Consider the following 18,279-nt stretch of genomic DNA (forward strand, 5'->3'; position numbering starts at 1 on the left):
CTTTTGTAAATTAAGATATATAAAGATGGCAAAAACAAGTAGGAGACGCTTTTGTTTTATCACCAAACCCCTTACTAATCTATACACACTTATATAAATCTATTTAAATAAAAATAAAAATAAATTGAAAATAAAAAGCAAAATTTTGTGAAGAAGTTTGAAAAAATGCAAATAAATTCAAGAATGTTGCAGTCTTTAAAAGTTGTTTTAAAAGTATAATTGTTAAGATCAAAAATTATTTCAAAGTAAATATAATGAAATAAAATAAAGCAGACAATTTATAAACAAAATGCGAGTATTAGGAAAATATACATTTTAAAAAACAATCACCATAGTGATTTTTTTTTATAAAGTATATAATCTTAAAACTCTTATTTTGTTTATAAATTGTCTGTTATATTTTATTTCATTATATTTGTCATTATAATTGTCTCTATTTTTATGAACTCTATAGAGTTTATTAAAAATTGAAAAAAATTAAGTAACAAATTAAAATTGTAAAAAGTTCAGAATTCAAATAAAAAGCAAAAATTTTTAGTTCAAAAGACGATAGTAGTCTAAAAAGACAATAGTAGTCTAAAATTAGTCATCTTAGTGTTTTTTTTTTACTTAACGATGTTAACGATGTTAACGATGTTGTAAATAATTTTACTACATATTTAAACCATTTTATTACAAAATATTTGTACTGCATAACTGTTTTGAACTATATGACATATTGAAATCGGTATGATTAAACTATGTGATATATATGAAAACCTTGTTGATTAAACTATATGATATATTGAAACCTTGATGGTTAAATTATAAGTAAGAGAGAAAAAAACACATAATAATTCCAGTATCATTGCGCTAATAAGAACTGTGTTAATAAAAAAAAGATAATAATAATAACAACAATAAATCCAACCAAAATAACAGTAGATTACAACAACTGGTGGTAGTCCACTGTTGTTTAGGGTGGTAGCCCTGCTACCCAGTAATCCAAGTGGTTAGTTTGCAACTAGGTGATTTTGATAAAAATGCATGTGTAAGCAAGAGGCGATAATCAAAGGTTTTAAAAAGTTAAGAGAAACTCTAACAACGGATAGTGTAAACTAGACTGAGAGTTCATGATTTAGAATATCCTAAAACAAAATCGAGTCCAGTAGTGTCAGGTTATTATGCAAGTAAAGTAGAAAGGACGAGAGATTCAATGCAAGTTATCAAACTTTTCCAAATAAAACCAAAGAAAGAGATAAGAGAGAAAATGATTTGGTCATTTTCGATTTAGAGGATCAACGTTTAGTAATATAGTCAAAGCAATCAAAGAAGATAAACAAAATATTGAGGTAGTCATGCAAAAGTTGAAGGTCAATGACAAAAACAAAAATATTATCAAATTAAAGCCAAAGAATGAAAATAAAATTCCTTATATTATAGTTTTAACTGATAAGTTTGAATGAAACTCTGATTAAAAAAATGCCAAAGAATTAAAGAAACCTACAACCTACAAAAATATATTATTAAATTCTGATTTGACAGAATTTGAACAAAAAAAATCGAAGCTATTGAGAGAAGAATGTAAAAGTTAAATATTCGCAACACTGACACGCAAAATTATTGCTTTTTAAATAGGAATGGTAAGGAAGTAAGAATAAAAAATAGCAATTTAACGCCAAAAAAGAACTTAAATTAGATACAGTGCTTTAACTTTGAAACTAAAAATAAAATAAATCAGTTTACTGGTGGAGTTCACAACCTTAATATGTTGCTGAGCAATAAGACACTGCTATATATTGAATTAGTAAACAAATGTTTGGTAGACAAATGCAACCTCATTTGTCTACCAAATGAGGTTGCATTTGTCTACCAAATCATCAGTTCTTTGAATTTTTGTGTGTTGTGTTTTTATACTTAACTCACAATTCTTACCCTCATAAAAGTTGTCATCAAAAATTGATGAATTGAGGTTACAAAGTGAAATAAATAAACCGTATGTTGTTTATGTTGTTGAAATTTGGTTTAAAGCAGAATCAGATGTAAACATAATTAGTTATATTATTTTGAGAAGCGATAAAAAGACTCATGGAGGAAGTGTTTTTCTTTATGTCAATTAATCAAAATGATTAATATATTAATCAGTTTGAAACTAATATTTTACAGTTAAACGATAATTTTAGTGAACAAATAAGGACTTGTATAGGTTTTAAAAATTGACATAAATAAGTAGGATTTATTGACAATTAGAATAACTCAGGAGTACAATAACTTTGTTTTGCCATGTATTATTGTTGCTAAAACGAGTATTTATAAGAAATAATACAGTGATAATATTATTACAGGCGGCTTCAACTATAATACAATAAATTGGCATGACAATAATTGTCCTTTTTTAGCGACTGATAATAAATCGCAAACTAGTAAATTTAGTGAATGTCTTGAAGAATGTTTTCTGTTTCAATGTGCATGTGAGCTAACATTCCAAATTGCAAAGTACAAAATAAAATCAACAAATCAACTAATATTCTAGATATTATTATTACAAATGACAAATTTATTTCTATATCTCACTCAGCTCCTTTAGGAAATATCAAACATGGTTATCAATTATTAAAATGTTGTTTTCTATTTAATGATCTTAGGTCTTCTAACGAACATAAGAAACCAATTGAGTTGTATAAAAAAGGAAAATAGGAATTATTTTCACGTCATTTTAATAATGTGGATTGAAAAATGGATTTTAAAGTAAATCTACGTATGTAATGTATGATTTATTTTTGTATCATTAAAATTATTCAACTGAACTATTTATTCCAAGAGTTAAATATTAAAACAGAAGGAATAAAAACAAATAGATTGCTCTCGAATTGAAACATAAAATAAGAGTTTAAAAATATTTATGGCTTTTTAATAAACGTTATTGCTGGAATGACGAATCAACAAAAACTGAATATTTTAAGTTAAAAAATGCAACAAAAACTGATATCAAGAATAGTATAAAAAAAATAGAAAGTACTATAGCTAGCATATTTAAATCAAACCCTAAAATGCTTTATAAATATATCAATGAGAAGAAATCAGTGAAAACTCATATTCGAGCTGTGAAAATGAAAATGGTTAAATCATAAACGATCAATTCGCTATAGCTACTGAACTAAAGAAATATTTTTATTCTGTGTAAGTTGATGATTAGGATACAAGCATTATTGAATTGCATAATATATCTTCAAATTTATTGTTAGACTTAGTTCTAATGACATAAATTGATGTTTGTTTTTAAGCACTTGAAAAGTCGAAATCGGTTGTTTTGATTTTGTTTATCCTTATGTTTTGAAAGAATGCAGCTCGTCAATATCATACCCATAATGTTTAGTTATCAAAAAATCAACTAAAACAGGTACGCTGCCAGATATGTGGAAGAAGGAAAATTTAATGCTAATTTTTTTACATAAGAAAGAAATTTAAAAAAGTTTAAATACAAACCGGTCTCGTTAACTTCATATAATATCATATCGTTTACAAAGCTGATTGTGTCATGCAACACCTGATAAAAAACTTTTTTTTCAAAAAAGCAACAAGTTTTTATAAAAAGCAAGAGTTGTAAAACAAACTTATTAGAATACCTTGATATTTTAACAGATGCGTTTCATAATTAAACATAAGTTGATGTATTGTTCATAGACTTTAAAAAAGCTTTTGATTGTGCTTTACATAAAAAGTTATCCAAGTTATTAACTTTTAATATTTCTGGTCAACTTATTAAATAGGTAGTCTGTTTCTTAGCTTACAGAAAACAAGCGAGTGGTTTTAAGCAAAAGTGTGACAAATTGGGTTGATGTACTAGGTGGTAAAACACAAGGGTCTGTTCTATGACCTGTTCTATTTCTGGTAAGACTTACCTGAAAATGTTTTTAATGAATGTTCTTTATATGCTGATAATAATAAGATAATTTTATTTCTTCTTAAAATGATTTACAATTATTTCAAAATAATATAAATAAACTTGACAAATGGTCTACAAAACGGAAACTAAGATTAAGTTTTATTTAAAATAAAGTTAATATTACTTAAGGGAAGAAAAAAATTTTTAATGGGTCATAAACGATAAATATTTTTTTTTTACAATCGAGCCGGTGCAAACTCATAGCAGCACATTACTGTGTACACAGTAAGGTGCTCATACATATAACCTTCTCAGTTACATAATCGCTGATTCTAGCCACCGTCCGGGCATATAATGTCCCTAGTAAAGCATCAAACAAACATTGTTCACTTCATCTTCAAACAACAAAGGTTATCAGGGCGGAGCATTTGAGTTTTTCTTCTATGTCCAAATATCAGTGTGATGGAATTTTTTTTTTTTTGCTAGTGCTTAAGATGCTCTAAAAATAAACGGTTATCGTAGAACTTACGGTCTCATCACAGAGCACCGTAGAAGTGTATTTAACTAGGAAGTTCACGCCTCCTTCCTTACCAACATTGCTTATTGGGCATCAAACATCGGACCTTATGGTTCTGAGCCAGTACTCTAACCAATGCGCCAGAGCTGAACGGATTGGTTTATTATGATGATTGTTGTTGTAATGTTTAATTTATTCACCAATGACTTCTTAACCGGTTTTTTTCAAAATTGATTTTGGCATTTGAAATTATTTTTTGATTACTAAGAAGTAAATCTAACTTTTGAAGCACAAAGGTAACATATTTTTAACAAGGCGGTATTGCATAAAAATGATATTTAATAATTTAAATGTTCGTTTTAAGATAATTGAAGTGAAAAGCAGTCAATCGAACTACTGAAATAATTTTAAAAAAAGGGTCGAGTTTCATAACCATTGGTTTATTATATTATTTGAAACAAAATTTTTTCAATTAAATATTGCGACTTTGTACCATTAATATAAAGAAATATGGTTCAGGCTTTTTTAAGCATATCAAATTAGAGAACACTATAACAGATGTCAACATAGAAACAATTTTTTAAAAGTTATAGAAATTTTTTAAAATGAATTAAAAAATGAATGAAAATAACTAATAAAACTACCATGGAAAAGAAATTTCTAATATAGATATATTTTATATATGTTAAAATTTTTTTGGTGTTGATTTAAATGAAAAAATATTTTTTAGTCTATAGCGTGTTCATTTGATTTATACGCTCCGAAACATGATTGTGTTCGTCAGGCATTTCGACAAGTTGCAGATAATTTCGAAGCAAAGGTCAGGTCTACATTTGGTACATTTGGTTATTGAGCTGTTTTTTCAGAATGTTTTATTTCTGTTAGTAGTTGGTATTTTTACATATATTGTGATATTTAAACAAGATATTTAAAAAAAAAAAATTTTTTTTCAGCACTTTAAACTATATTGTTAATATTAAAAAATATAAAATGTATATATATATATATATATATATATATATATATATATATATATATATATATATATATATATATATATATATATACATACACATATATATATAATTTAATTTATTTTGAAAACTAAAACATTATGTAATTGTTTATATTATGAGCAAAATTTTTAAGTAGAGCATTTGAAAACTTTAAATAATCTTGGAGATAATGCTGGAATAGTTTATTATATAAACTGGAGCCGCGATAAAATGGAATTTAAAATTTTTGTATTTTTGCCGAAGTGAAATAAAGTTTCCAGTTCATCTTGCGTTGAATTAATTGATATTAGTATAAAAAGTATTTATTCTAAATTGTGCATGTTAATTTGAAATATACTCAATGCTACTTTTTTACCCATCATCAAAAAGAAGTTTTTTCATAGATAAGGTTGTTGTTATTATTTACTATGTCTTGGAACATATGTCAATGGAGAGACATTAAGTAAGTTTTGTGTGAGCTTCCTAGTGCAATGTTGGCATATAAAATTGCCGTGTATAAAAGAATTATGATTATGTTTTGAATTTATTGTCATAATGTTGGTTTACCTTAAAAAAATATACCAATTGTTATACATGTTTTAGAGTTGATGGAATTTATGTGAGCTGTCTGTGAAACGTTTCCGTCAATAATTACAGCTAGCAGTTTCATTGTTTGAATTCTTATAATTTTTAAGTAAATAATACTTAGAGATGGTATTTTGTAGTGGTTTCTGATTTCTGATTAGCGGGACTTAAAATTTTATGCCAACGGTCTTGCTGTATTTAAGAACATAAATGGTCAGCAAATGGATAAAATCAAAAAGCATATATAACACATATTTTTTAAAGAATATTTGAATCACAATCTATTATAAAAGTTGTTAGCTATCTCAATATTGCGTTAAATTTAAATAACAATACATTCCAACCATATTGTAAACCTAATAATCAATTAAGGTACATTCACTCTACATAATTCTAATCACTCTCCAGACATAATGTATGAAGAGGCATAATTATGTCTCTCCAGGCACCAATAAAAACAATCCTTTGTAATATTGAATAAAGATTATATTTCATGTCAGTTAATGAAACTGTTTTTAAAAAGTATGACAATGTATGAAGAAGCTTTAAAAAAATTTAGATACAAGACAAGGCTTTCATACCAAATGCTAGTATTCCCAAATCAAAATCAACAAAAAAAAACGTCGTAAACGTAATATCATTCGATATAAGTTTAGCTTAAATGTCAAAACAAATATAGGAAACCGTACCTACCCTAATTGATTTACATTTCCCAACCGGTTACAAGCTACATAAAATATTCAACCAAAATTTTATTAAGATCAGCTAGAGTTGCATGCCTTATCTAAATTCTATCATAATCTCGCATAATTTCAAAATTTCGCACAACAACATTCAATTAAAACTCAACTAATGTAACTGCATAGATAAATCATTTTTGAACTTTGAACCATTGTAACAATATTGTCTACCAAGCAGCCGTAAGTTCCAGTGATCATGAACATAATAAAAAAGTATATTTTGGCATTAGTCATACACCCTTTAAATTAAGATACGCTAACCATCTCAAAACATTTGCATCAGTTAAGTATAGAAATGACACTATACTATCAAAGGAAATATGGAGCTTAAAAGCCCATAGCATAAATCCTATTATAAAATGAAAGTTATTAAACGTTGTGCATCTTATAATTTAACAACAAAATATGCCACCTTTGTCTCTACGAAAAATATAACTTTATCATATAATGGTAAGACCTACACTCTTAAAAAACTAACACCAATATAACGGATGATTTTGAAAAAAAGTAAACGCCATCCGTTATATTTGCGTTATGTTAGTGTTACATTTTTTCATTTGCCTTATAATTTGTGTATGCTCTATCAATTTTTTTCAAATGGCAAAATCTATCCGTAATATTCATCCATTATGTTTATTTGTTATTGCATGTGTTGTATTTTTTCGTTCTTAAGCCCTTCCTGTTTCTAATGCTGAAAATAATCTGTCAAGTGCTGAATATATTAGTAAATGAATATTGTTGTTTAAGTAAATATTATTTATTTATAATAAGAAAAACATATACGCATAAAATCGTAGCAAAATATTCGTGGCAAGCTCCGATTGGTTTGCATGCATTGATAGTACATAGATACAAAGTAAGTTTGTATTAACATATTATATATCAAAACCATTAAAACCTACATAAAAACTGGGCAGTGCATCTCAAACATCAAAATTGAAGTCAAAAATATTTTTCGGCGTCCGTATCGGGAGATCCATCCTAATTTAACTGCTATAGTCAACATTTAACGTTTAACGTTCAACGTCGTTTCGCACACCTTAACTTAACTATATCCTTTATTTATCCATTGCCACCTAAACTATGAAAATATTGCGTGGGGTAGTACAAATAAAAGTAAACTTGAACCTCTATATCATCAACGAAAACATGTTGCACGCCTTATTAATTTTAGGGATTTTTTTACTCATGCCAAGCCTCTCGTAATTAATATGAACGTTTTCAGTATATATGAGCTGAATATTTTCAATGTTCTTTGTTTTATGTATAAATGTAAAAACAGTTTATCTCATGAACCATTTCAAAATTTATTTACCTTGAAAGAAAAGAACAAATATATCTTAAGAAATGATAAAGCTATTCGACAACCTTCTTACCATATAAATTTTGGAAAGTTTTGCATCTCGTTTCGTGAAGCTTTTCTGTGGAATAAAATAATTTTAAAATTTTGGATATTTTTAAGCAGTTATCCCTCCTTTAAACTAAACTAAAAAAAAATTATATTTTCAATTGATGAAATATTTATGTTTTTTTTTAATTTTGATTTTAAGTTTTTTAATTTTGTGTTTTCCAGAAAAATACTATATTTTATTTTATACAATATATAAAAGTTATTATATATTGTAAACATATACTTATGTGTTTTTATGTACTAATTCTGTAAATTTTTTCTTGAATAATGTTATATATATAGTTTAGTGAAATATACTTTGTAAAATATATTGAGTATGAGTGTGTATTAAGCTTCTGCTTATCGTTATCGAAATATCGAAACTAACCGATATTTTTTACGATAATGTGTTTCAATATGAAACGCTACGATCCGATATGTTTTGATATGATTCCAATAAAATATCGTTTGGGTTTCGATATGCACGATATCAGTATTGCTTTTAGCGATAAATTATGCGATATTTATCGCTAAAAGCGATACTGATGAAAAATATATAACGATATTTTTTGAGTTTCGATATGATTTGATACGTTCCGATAAAATATCATTTGGTTTTGATATTTTACAATATTTTGTATTAGATATAACTAAATGTTAAGTTAAGTTATTTTGCAAAATAATTTCTCAATTTATTGATTAAAATATTGAAAAAATTATTAATCGCCTAATTTTGAATGTCAATTTTTAGATCAAGTTGTTAAAAACGGCTCAGGCGGTTAGGAGAACAATCCAACTGTTTAGTTTTTTAAATAAAAACATACCGTGGTGTGACCTAACAAAGTCCTATGCTTTAAGAAAGTCCTAATTTAAGAAATAACAAATTTCTTATATATAAAAGAAACATTTGCGGAAAATAATTTTGTTGTTTTAACTTGATATATGGGGTCATGATAATTTCCTAATTATATTGATATTTTAATCGTTTGGGGGTAAATCAATTTTTAATTACAAAAATTGTAGTAATTTTTAATTGAAATCACGTGACAATTTAATCAAGTTACTATTCTCAAATCATTCTTTAAGCAATCATCAAATATTAAAATATTTTCACATGCTCTGTTTTTTATCAAATCATGTTACATATTGATCGTTTAAATGTCTTATATCCCATAAATCAGAACAAAAACAAATCTATTTTATTTTTTCAAACATTTATTTATTCAAACAAATTTGAATGATAAATAAATGTCATAGTTATGGAGTTTTTGAAGATTATTGCTATTATTATCCTATTATTATTTGTTATATATATATATATATATATATATATATATATATATATATATATATATATATATATATATATATGTTAATAATTTTGATAGTTGTTTGCAACAACTATCAAAATTTGTTTACTTTGGCAATTTTACCGTTACTTTGGCAATTTTAAATTGATCAGGGAAAACTCCTTGGCTAACGCAAGACGAAAAGATTTTAAATAGAATATTGTATGAATTTATATAAACATTTTCGTTGATAGCGTCGAATCCTATTCCTTTATATAGTTTAATCGTTTTGAAAGCAGCTTCAAATTCCTTATAGGATATTTCAATGCAATTAAGATTTGTTGTTTTTTGAGGTAAAAATTCTAAAGAATTACCAGTATATGGAATAGTTTTTGCTAAGTTAGGCCCTGCTAAAATAAAATGCTTATTTAATTCAACTGCAATATCGCTTGAAGCATATAAAATTTTATCATTAACTTTAATACCGTTAGGCAAAGCGCCTGATTTAGTTTTAGCTTTACCAGTGAATTCTCTTAAAACTTACCAAGTGCGTTTGGAGTTGTTGGTTTTTTTTTTGTACATCGGTCATCCATGGGGATGTTATTTTTTTGAGCTTTTGGTTTATTTCAATTTTAGGAAAATTTGCGTCATAAATATTATAGAATGTTTAAAAAAAATTGCTATAAGCTAAGTTGGCGTCCTGAAAATGATCAATATGGTGCCAATGAAGCATTGATAATTGGTCATTGAAGATGCTAAATTTGCTTTGCTATAAATGCGTTTACAAAAACTATTTTTTTATATAGTGGTAATTTAGTATCTGTATTTATGGAGGAAAAAATGATCTATGATATTGCATTTAGTGATTCCTTTTTTACGAGAAACGCTCCGTTTTTAAATAAGTCATTGTAAAACTCTTTAATGTTGTATTTGACGTGATACTGTAAAGAATCAAAATTAAAATCACCAATTAAATAGTTTAATTTCTTTTCGTGGTTACTTTTTTTAAAAATAACTTTGTTTTGGTTTTGGTTACGGTTTCAATTACGGTTTTACTGAACCAAAATTAACTAGCTAATTGTAATAAAAATGTTTTTAAAAACTCTCTGGGAAAAAGTTTTTGAAAACTCTTTAAATTACTTAGATATACATTATAAGGCTCTTAAATAAATTTTTTTATTTAAGAGCCTTATAAGGAAAGATGTTCAAATTTTATTTTGAATTAGTATTAAAATTGTAATTAAACAACATTTTGAAGAATGCCAAGGCCAAGGACCAAAATTTGGAATCACTTTGATGAAGAAGTTAGTACTACACCTGATGAAGAGCGACTTGTTACGGCAAAATGAAAGTATTGTTTTGCAATTTGCAAGTTGACGGACAGAAACACATCTGGCATGAAATCAAATTTGATAAGGAAGCATCCTGTTTAGCTTGCAGCCCTGGAGAAAAAGCGCCATGTTTCTTTTGATGAGTTAGAACAGGTGCAATAAAGTTTAGAAACGTTTTTACTTTTTTAATTTAAATATTAACTTTTATTTTCATATGTGTTAGTTATTATTACTATTACAATACCAAGATTTAACGATAAATATCAATAACTTTCAATAAATGCTGATGAATGTTTCAATATTAGGTATTTTAACAGGTTTCATATTAATTTTTAGTCCTACAATGAAGACGAGGCTTATGAGCAGGTCCGAGATGATAAGACATCATTAGTGTTGGGCAGCAAAGTTAAACAAAGAAGACTTTCCGGACCATCAGCAGAAAATGTCCAAAATCTAAAGCATTGGTTCAAATACAAGTCACAAGACCGTGAACAGCTTTGAGGAGACATTGAAATTGTAAAGTTTTTGGCCCGTTTAAATTTGCCATTCTCTTTGGTTGAACCCAAAAATGAATGTGAAGGCTGTAACAACATACTCCAGGTTCAAGTAAGCAAATTTTTAATTTTTTTTAACTAAATCTTATTTTGGGGTGGAGAGTCAATTCAATGGGAGTCCCAAGAGAACTAAATTTTTTAAAAAGCTACTTTTTTAAGACCAATCCACACCAATATTTTTTTTGGTTTTCTTAGTAGGTAACGAAATTAATATGTAACGAGAAAAACCAACAATAACTGATTTTTTATTTTAATTTTAGGTTGCCGTTGTTGTACAAAAATGTGAAAATCTGTGGGGATGACATTCTAAAGGAGTAATTGCTAAAGACCGCTGGATTTGCAGCCTCAGCTGACCTCTGGCAAAGCAGAAACAATGATGCATACCAAGCCAGTACATTGCAGTATGTGAGTGATGACTTCCGGTTAAAGATGTTTGTGATTGGAGTTTTTCTGTTTTCCGGACAACATACAGATGAAGCCATTGCTCTTCGTCTGGATATGTATGTTTTAGTATTTTATTTTTATTAGTTTAAAATTTCTTTAAATTAAGTTAACTGTTTGAACTTTTTTGTAACAAAAAGTTAGATGACCTTTTGTTACAAAAAAGCAAAACTCAACATTTAGTTTAAAATTAATGGCACAAATTAATACTTATATTTATATCTATAATAACAACAAATGTATTACTTTGTATTTTAAAATATCAAAAAGCAAACAACTAATTTTAGTTTTCAGGAATGTCTTAGAGTTCGCCAGAAATAATGAAGTTTGGTCCGTTGTGTGTTCGTTGATTCAGCCGCTAATATGAAGGCGGCAATTAACAAGTACAATTTTGTAGATGCATCTCTTTTGTGTGCTGATCATCTTTTGAATTTGGCAGTTGAAGCAACTGCCAAAGAAACAAAAGGTTTTGACAGTTTGGATCTTCACGAAGCAATCCAAAGAGCAACTGAATTAAGTTCGAGATGCCACAAGTCATCTTATTCTGAGCAAAGAATTAAAAAAGAGGTAACTAGTTTTTAGTTTAATATCCTTTTTAGCTTTTATAGCAATTTAGTTTATAATTAAATATAATACAAGCGCAATTTAAACTTTTCAGTACACTTTGTGTGACAAAATTTTTCTAATGATTGCTATCATTAATAACTGATAAAATGTTAACACTTAAAAAGCAAAAACATATAACATAGTTAAAATCAGTTTTAAATAATAGTAAATAGTACTAATCACCTTTTATGTTATGTTTCTTATAATTCTAATTTATTTTTTAGCTAAAGCTGTTGCTTTATGACAGTGATGCTGTAGGCAAGGATAAGTTGCCAATTGTGAAAATCATCACTCCCGTGAAAACACGTTGGAATTTAACTTTTATGATGTTGGAAAGCATTGTAAAAATGCGTCGTATCCTCAGCTCCATTAGAGATATTCCTGGAAAAGATAATACCAAACAAGCTCCAGTCATTCCTTCAGAAAATGACTTCTGAAAATGAATTTTTATGATGAAATTTTGCCTATTCTGAGGAGAGTTGCTAAGATTTCAAAATGTTTCTCTGCTGAAAAAGAAGTAAGTATTCGCCTCGTTATCTCAAACATTTACACACAGAGGCACAAATGCCTGGATTTCATCAAGGCTGGTTAGGCATCACCAACAGCACAAATGTTTCACCAAAGGAAGTCATAAGTGCAGAAGCTTCTTCCATTCCAACATTATAGAAAGGATCATCTTCTGAAACATGGCCTTGGATTTCAGCATGTAACCGTTTATTAAATAATCTTGTTGCAGCAATCCATTCCTGATAAGCATTTGATTGAGTCATCAGTGCCTCATAGGCTTCATCAAATCCACCCAGTTTTTTCAGAGCTCTTCCCTTGTACAAGGGGTTAAGCAAGTTGGCAACAGAGTAAAAGAGGTTTTTACTCTGTTGCCAACTTGCTTTACAACTTATATTCTGGTTCTGCTCTACCTGCAAAGTTGGACATTGTCACTGAATGGGAAATATTTGAAAAAATCTCAGGGGTTGGTGTGGACGTGCTGGAATTTTGGAGAGCAAATATGTACAAATTTCCTCTCCTTGTTCAAGCTGCTTAAAAACGGCTATGTGTACCTGCATCCTAAGCATCTTCAGAAAGAGCCTTTAGTGCTGGTGGTGGAATCATCTTTTATAAAAGAACAAAATTGCAGCCTAAACAAGTTGAAAATTTGTTGTACATTCAGCAAAACTACCCTAAGATCCAGATCAAAAGATGGTTTCTAACCAGTCAGGATAAGAAAAGAAGAACTGTTTGAAGAGGCTTCTACCAATGACTCTTAGAATTCAGCTGCTTCAAGTCAGGGACCTTTTATTTCAACTCTTACATCAGCAATTAAAATGGATGACTAACTTAAATTGGTTCATTGCCTAAGAGGCATCATTGGTTTATTTCACTGCTAAGAGTTTATAAAATTTGCCATATAGTGATTTAGTGATTTCAATAAACCTTGTCTTTGAGATTAAATTTTAATATTTTTCATATATTAAGTCACAAGCACAAACCTTAACATGTTAAACATGTCAAGCCAACAATTTATCAAGTAAAACATTGTTATTTTTTGTTTTTAGTTGTTTTTTGCTTCAACTTAAGTCTTAAATAAGTTAAAAAATCAAAATTACAAATAAAGTTTTGTTTATTTCTTTTTTTACATTAAATAGTGCACTTGTCAGTAATTTTATTAAAGTTATTTAGGTTTTTAAAAAAATTATTATTTTAGTCGGAAAAATTAATATCGTAATGAACCGATAAGTATCGTTATCGTTTGAGTTACGATATGAGTTACGATATTTATGGTAATTGAACGATAAATATCGTAATGAATCGATAAGTATCGAAACTTTATCGTGCAAATTTTTTGGTTACGATATTATCGTAATATAAAAAAACTTACGATACGCACATTCCGATATCTTATCGTATCGTATCGTAATAAAAACAGTTTCGAGACGCAGACCCTTAGTGTGTATATTTATGTGTATATATGTATGTGTGTATGCACCTGTGTGCGCGTATACATGTATATGTATATATGTATATATGTGTGTGTGTGCGTATGTATGTCAATGTGTATACGTAAGTGTGTATATGTATGTATGTATGTATGTATATATGTATGTATGTATGTATGTATGTATGTATGTATGTATGTGTGTATGTATGTATGTATGTATATATGTATGTATGTGTATATATATGAGTATATGTATGTATGTGTGTATGCATGTATGTATTTATGTATCTATTTATGCATGTATTTGTGTATATATATAATATGTATCTAAGTGTTTTATTTGTATATGTCTATGTGTTTTACTTGTGTTCATACAAATGTTCTATATGCGCATATGATGTTATGTATGTACATAAACGTAGTGACTAGTATGACCTTCAAAACTAACCTACTTGCCTAAAACGGCTGAAATTGTTTAAAGTTGCTGCACGTGGGTGATTGAAGAACTTTTACAAATCACCAAGTAGAAAATATTCATCATTTGACAATAAAAATCTTGTAATTAAAAATTCAACCAGACAATCGTGATATACTAAACAATATTCGACAAAGACAATCATGATATACTTAAAAAAAAAAAAAAAAAAGAAAGAAAAAGATAGACTTAATCTATTCAATAATGTATTTGCAGAGGCGTTTTACAACGGTTGAAGAAAATAATAGTTTTGAAGAAAAATGAAAATTCGTCAAAAAAATTGTGCTCTACTGAAAAGAAGATGCAGAAAAAAGTAAAATAAAAAAATAATAAAAAAACCAAATAATAACGGATCCTAGTATAGCCAACGATATTTCAAGTTAATTTAAGGAAAACTTTGAATACTGTATATATATTATCAATAAATTATGCAAAAGTCGCATCAACTTTAACATAGCTTACATCAACTTTAATTGACGCGTCAAACTTTAGCGGTTCTCATGACAAGACTTCTAAGTCTTCATTAAGTTTATGCGTTCTTTTTTTTTTTTTTTTTAATTTAATTTCTTTCATTATTTTAACTTAATCATTATTGTAGCGCAATTTAGCAATTTTTATATTACGTTTTTATTTGATATAAAGTAGAAAGGATCACTCCTTTTAATTTTTTCAATCGTTTACACTTTGTTTATTTTAGTTTTTTTTCAGCTTTATTTTTTTTTTTCAGCAGTTTTGTTTTTATTGAGCTTATATTTTATTTTCTAGAAGGAAAATAAAGGTATGGATGAGGCCTTATTATTTTTTATGCATTTTTTTTGCAAAAAGTTATACTAATACTATTTCCATAAAATTGGTTATTACTACTTTGAAATTTCTGTGATGCTATAAACTATTTGTTCTATTTATAAAATTTAGTTAAACAAATTAAAATTTTGTGCCAACACTGATTTGGCATGTTACATGTAATTGTATGTAAAGGTTAAATTTTGTTATGTGGATTACAGTAAAAAACAACAGTAAAAAAGTACAAAAAAAAAAAAAAGGTAAAAAGTATTGTTTGTATATATATATATATATATAAATATATATATATATATATATATATATATATATATATATATATATATATATATATATATATATGCATATATATATATATATATGTATACATATATATATATATATATATATGTATATATATATATATATATATATATATATATATATATATATATATATATATATATATATATATATATATATATATTTTTTATTCACATTAAATTTTTTTAAGTTTTTTCATGTCATCTTTAAAATTTTTGTTTGCACAGTTCAAGTTAAATATGTTTATTGCTTGCATATATGCTTTTTTGATAAGTATACGTATGTGGTAATATGTGTTTTATAGATGTTTTATAATGTGTTATTGTAATAATTTAAAGCGTTTTTTTATTGTTTGTGTATGTGGTAATATGTGTTATATAATTGCTTTATAAATCTTTTTAAATATCTTTATATAAGGTTAAACATATATATTGTGTTTTTAGTTGGTACATATGTTTATATTATGCTGTTTATAATGTTTTCAAAGTGCTGTGACTTGGTAAATGTGTATAGCATGATTTGTCAACCTTGCCAGCCAAGTGACGGACTAATAACAGAGTGTTACACGCCAGTGTTTAGTGTCAAACTATTACTGCTTTGAGTCTAGGTGTTTTTAAGCCTATAAAATACATAATAATGTATTTTAATGACATTTTGCGTAATGTTGTTACTAATGTTCTGTTATATATAAATGCTATGTTACTTAAGCTATGTTATATGCATGTTATGTTAACTTATGGTGTGTGCTATTGTTGTGTGTTGTTGTTTTGATGTTATTTTATTTAATCTTTTGAGTTGATAGACATTTGGCTTACCTTCACGCTGGTGTCTATTGTTAAAAATGATAGATAGGTAACTTTATTATTAGATCTAATTGATTTTAATCATTCACTAAAAGCCAAGTCAAGTTATTTTGATACATATATAATTTGTTTTATAAAACTAAAACTTAAAGCCAATACAAATTATTTTGTTATAAATTATTTTATAAACTAAAAGGTAAGACAAATTGATTTGTCATATATACAATTTGTTTTATCTTAATTTGATTTTTTGTTTTCAGCGCTATTGATTACATAATTTTGCTATAAATATTTTGGAATCATGATGTACCAGCATAAATAATTTTCTAAAAGCTACCATAAAATAATAATATTTAATAACTACTACTCTGGTAAATCACATCAGCTTTTATAAGGTACATAGATTTTTATTTTTTTTATGTAATGTTTTTCTTATTTATTTGTTACATTTTTTATTTTAGATTTATCAGATGATGTATTTGATATAGAAGAAAGATTTATCAGATGATGTATGTGGTATAGAAGAACAAAATATTATAAAGGTTTGTGAATTTTTTAAAAACGTTTAAAAATAATTTTTCTAAAGAAATAATATTGATGTTTGTAAAAAAGAGTTTACAACGTTGTTTTTTTTTTTAATTTTTCTGTATTAGCAGTATGTTTATTATTAAAATTGCAGGTTTTTTTAAAAAAATTTATTATATGCAAATTTATTTATTTAGATTAACTTTTTTAAATAAAAAAACTTAATAGCTGATTTTTTATAAACATCTCCTAGCTGATATACATATTTTATTAAAGCCATAAGACTATTGCATAATTTATTTTAAATGACAGTTTGTTATATATAAAAATGATTTGTGTGTGCTATTTAGAGTAGAAAAAAAATATGTAGAAAAGATCAGAATCTTCAAGATTCTTTTAAGATTTTTTTTTACTACTTTCAATTGAAAGTAAAGTTTAAATGGATGATATTAGGCTAGAAGCAGATATTAGATAAGAAAATGGAAATGTTAATAAGCAAGTTAATCGTCGCAGAAATGAAAGAGATAGGCTTAGGCAAGATGAAATTAATAATCCACAAAATGGTAGAAACGCTGCTCGGCAAGCAGCAAATAATTCGAACCTAAATGAGGAGAGCATGGTTAGGCGAGGTGAAAATAATTGTTGCAGAAATGAAAGAGATAGGCCTAGGCGAAATGAAATTAATAGCCAACAAAATACTAGATATGCTGCTATATAGGAAAGAATGCATTGTATAGCAAGAAGTAATAATATTCCACAATATAATTTTTTAGGACAAATTAATTATATTTGTCAGCATTGTGCTGCTAAGAAATTTCCTGATGAAACACATTTTTTATGTTGCCATAATGGAAAGGTATTTTTGTCGCAACCTACACCATTTTCACTAGATTTACAAGATTTATTTAACGGAAGTTATGCAAGTTTGGAATGCCAATCTGAATTATTTTATTCTGCTATAATCTCCCTTCACATAATGAAGTTGCAGTTGTATTTATTGGTGAAGATGGTGCACCACCTGCTTCCAGGGAAGTTGTTATTTACCCAAGAGGTCATCCTCTTAAAACTATATCAAGTATGTCTGCCAAGTTAGATCCTATGGTTTATCCTCTATTTTTCCAAG

At 27.0% G+C, this 18,279-nt stretch overlaps 2 protein-coding genes across 3 annotated transcripts in view; both read left to right on the forward strand.

The window, feature by feature from the left end:
- Positions 1 to 5,350, forward strand: part of LOC100206432 (probable ATP-dependent RNA helicase DDX60) — an 85,744-nt gene extending 80,394 nt beyond the window's left edge. The window contains exon 10 of the mRNA XM_065806305.1: positions 5,113 to 5,350. Coding sequence (XP_065662377.1) covers positions 5,113 to 5,235 — 123 coding nt within the window. The 3' untranslated portion in view covers positions 5,236 to 5,350. The remainder of the gene's footprint in view (positions 1 to 5,112) is intronic.
- A 4,782-nt stretch (positions 5,351 to 10,132) lies between these two features.
- Positions 10,133 to 13,528, forward strand: LOC136084919 (uncharacterized). 2 transcript variants are annotated; one of them, XM_065806308.1, is made up of 5 exons: positions 10,133 to 10,865; positions 11,049 to 11,318; positions 11,527 to 11,766; positions 11,995 to 12,274; positions 12,538 to 13,528. In XM_065806308.1, exons 4-5 carry the CDS (start codon positions 12,071 to 12,073, stop codon positions 12,748 to 12,750), a joined length of 417 nt encoding a protein of 138 aa, XP_065662380.1. In that variant the 5' UTR covers positions 10,133 to 10,865; positions 11,049 to 11,318; positions 11,527 to 11,766; positions 11,995 to 12,070; the 3' UTR covers positions 12,751 to 13,528. The 2 variants fall into 2 exon arrangements, with proteins under 2 accessions (XP_065662380.1, XP_065662381.1); XM_065806309.1 differs by having other exon boundaries at positions 10,567 to 10,865; positions 12,002 to 12,274.
- Positions 13,529 to 18,279: the final 4,751 nt, after the last annotated feature.

This window comes from Hydra vulgaris, chromosome 09, assembly GCF_038396675.1.
Source record: "Hydra vulgaris chromosome 09, alternate assembly HydraT2T_AEP".
In the NCBI taxonomy this organism is placed as follows: domain Eukaryota; kingdom Metazoa; phylum Cnidaria; class Hydrozoa; order Anthoathecata; family Hydridae; genus Hydra; species Hydra vulgaris.

Excerpts from the sequence above, each read along its gene's own strand:
- LOC136084919 (XM_065806308.1), top strand. The coding sequence starts at position 12,071 with ATGAAGGCGGCAATTAACAAGTACAATTTTGTAGATGCATCTCTTTTG. Across the intron at positions 12,275-12,537 it reads AGCAAAGAATTAAAAAAGAG|CTAAAGCTGTTGCTTTATGA; the intron begins GTAACTAGTTTT and ends TTTATTTTTTAG.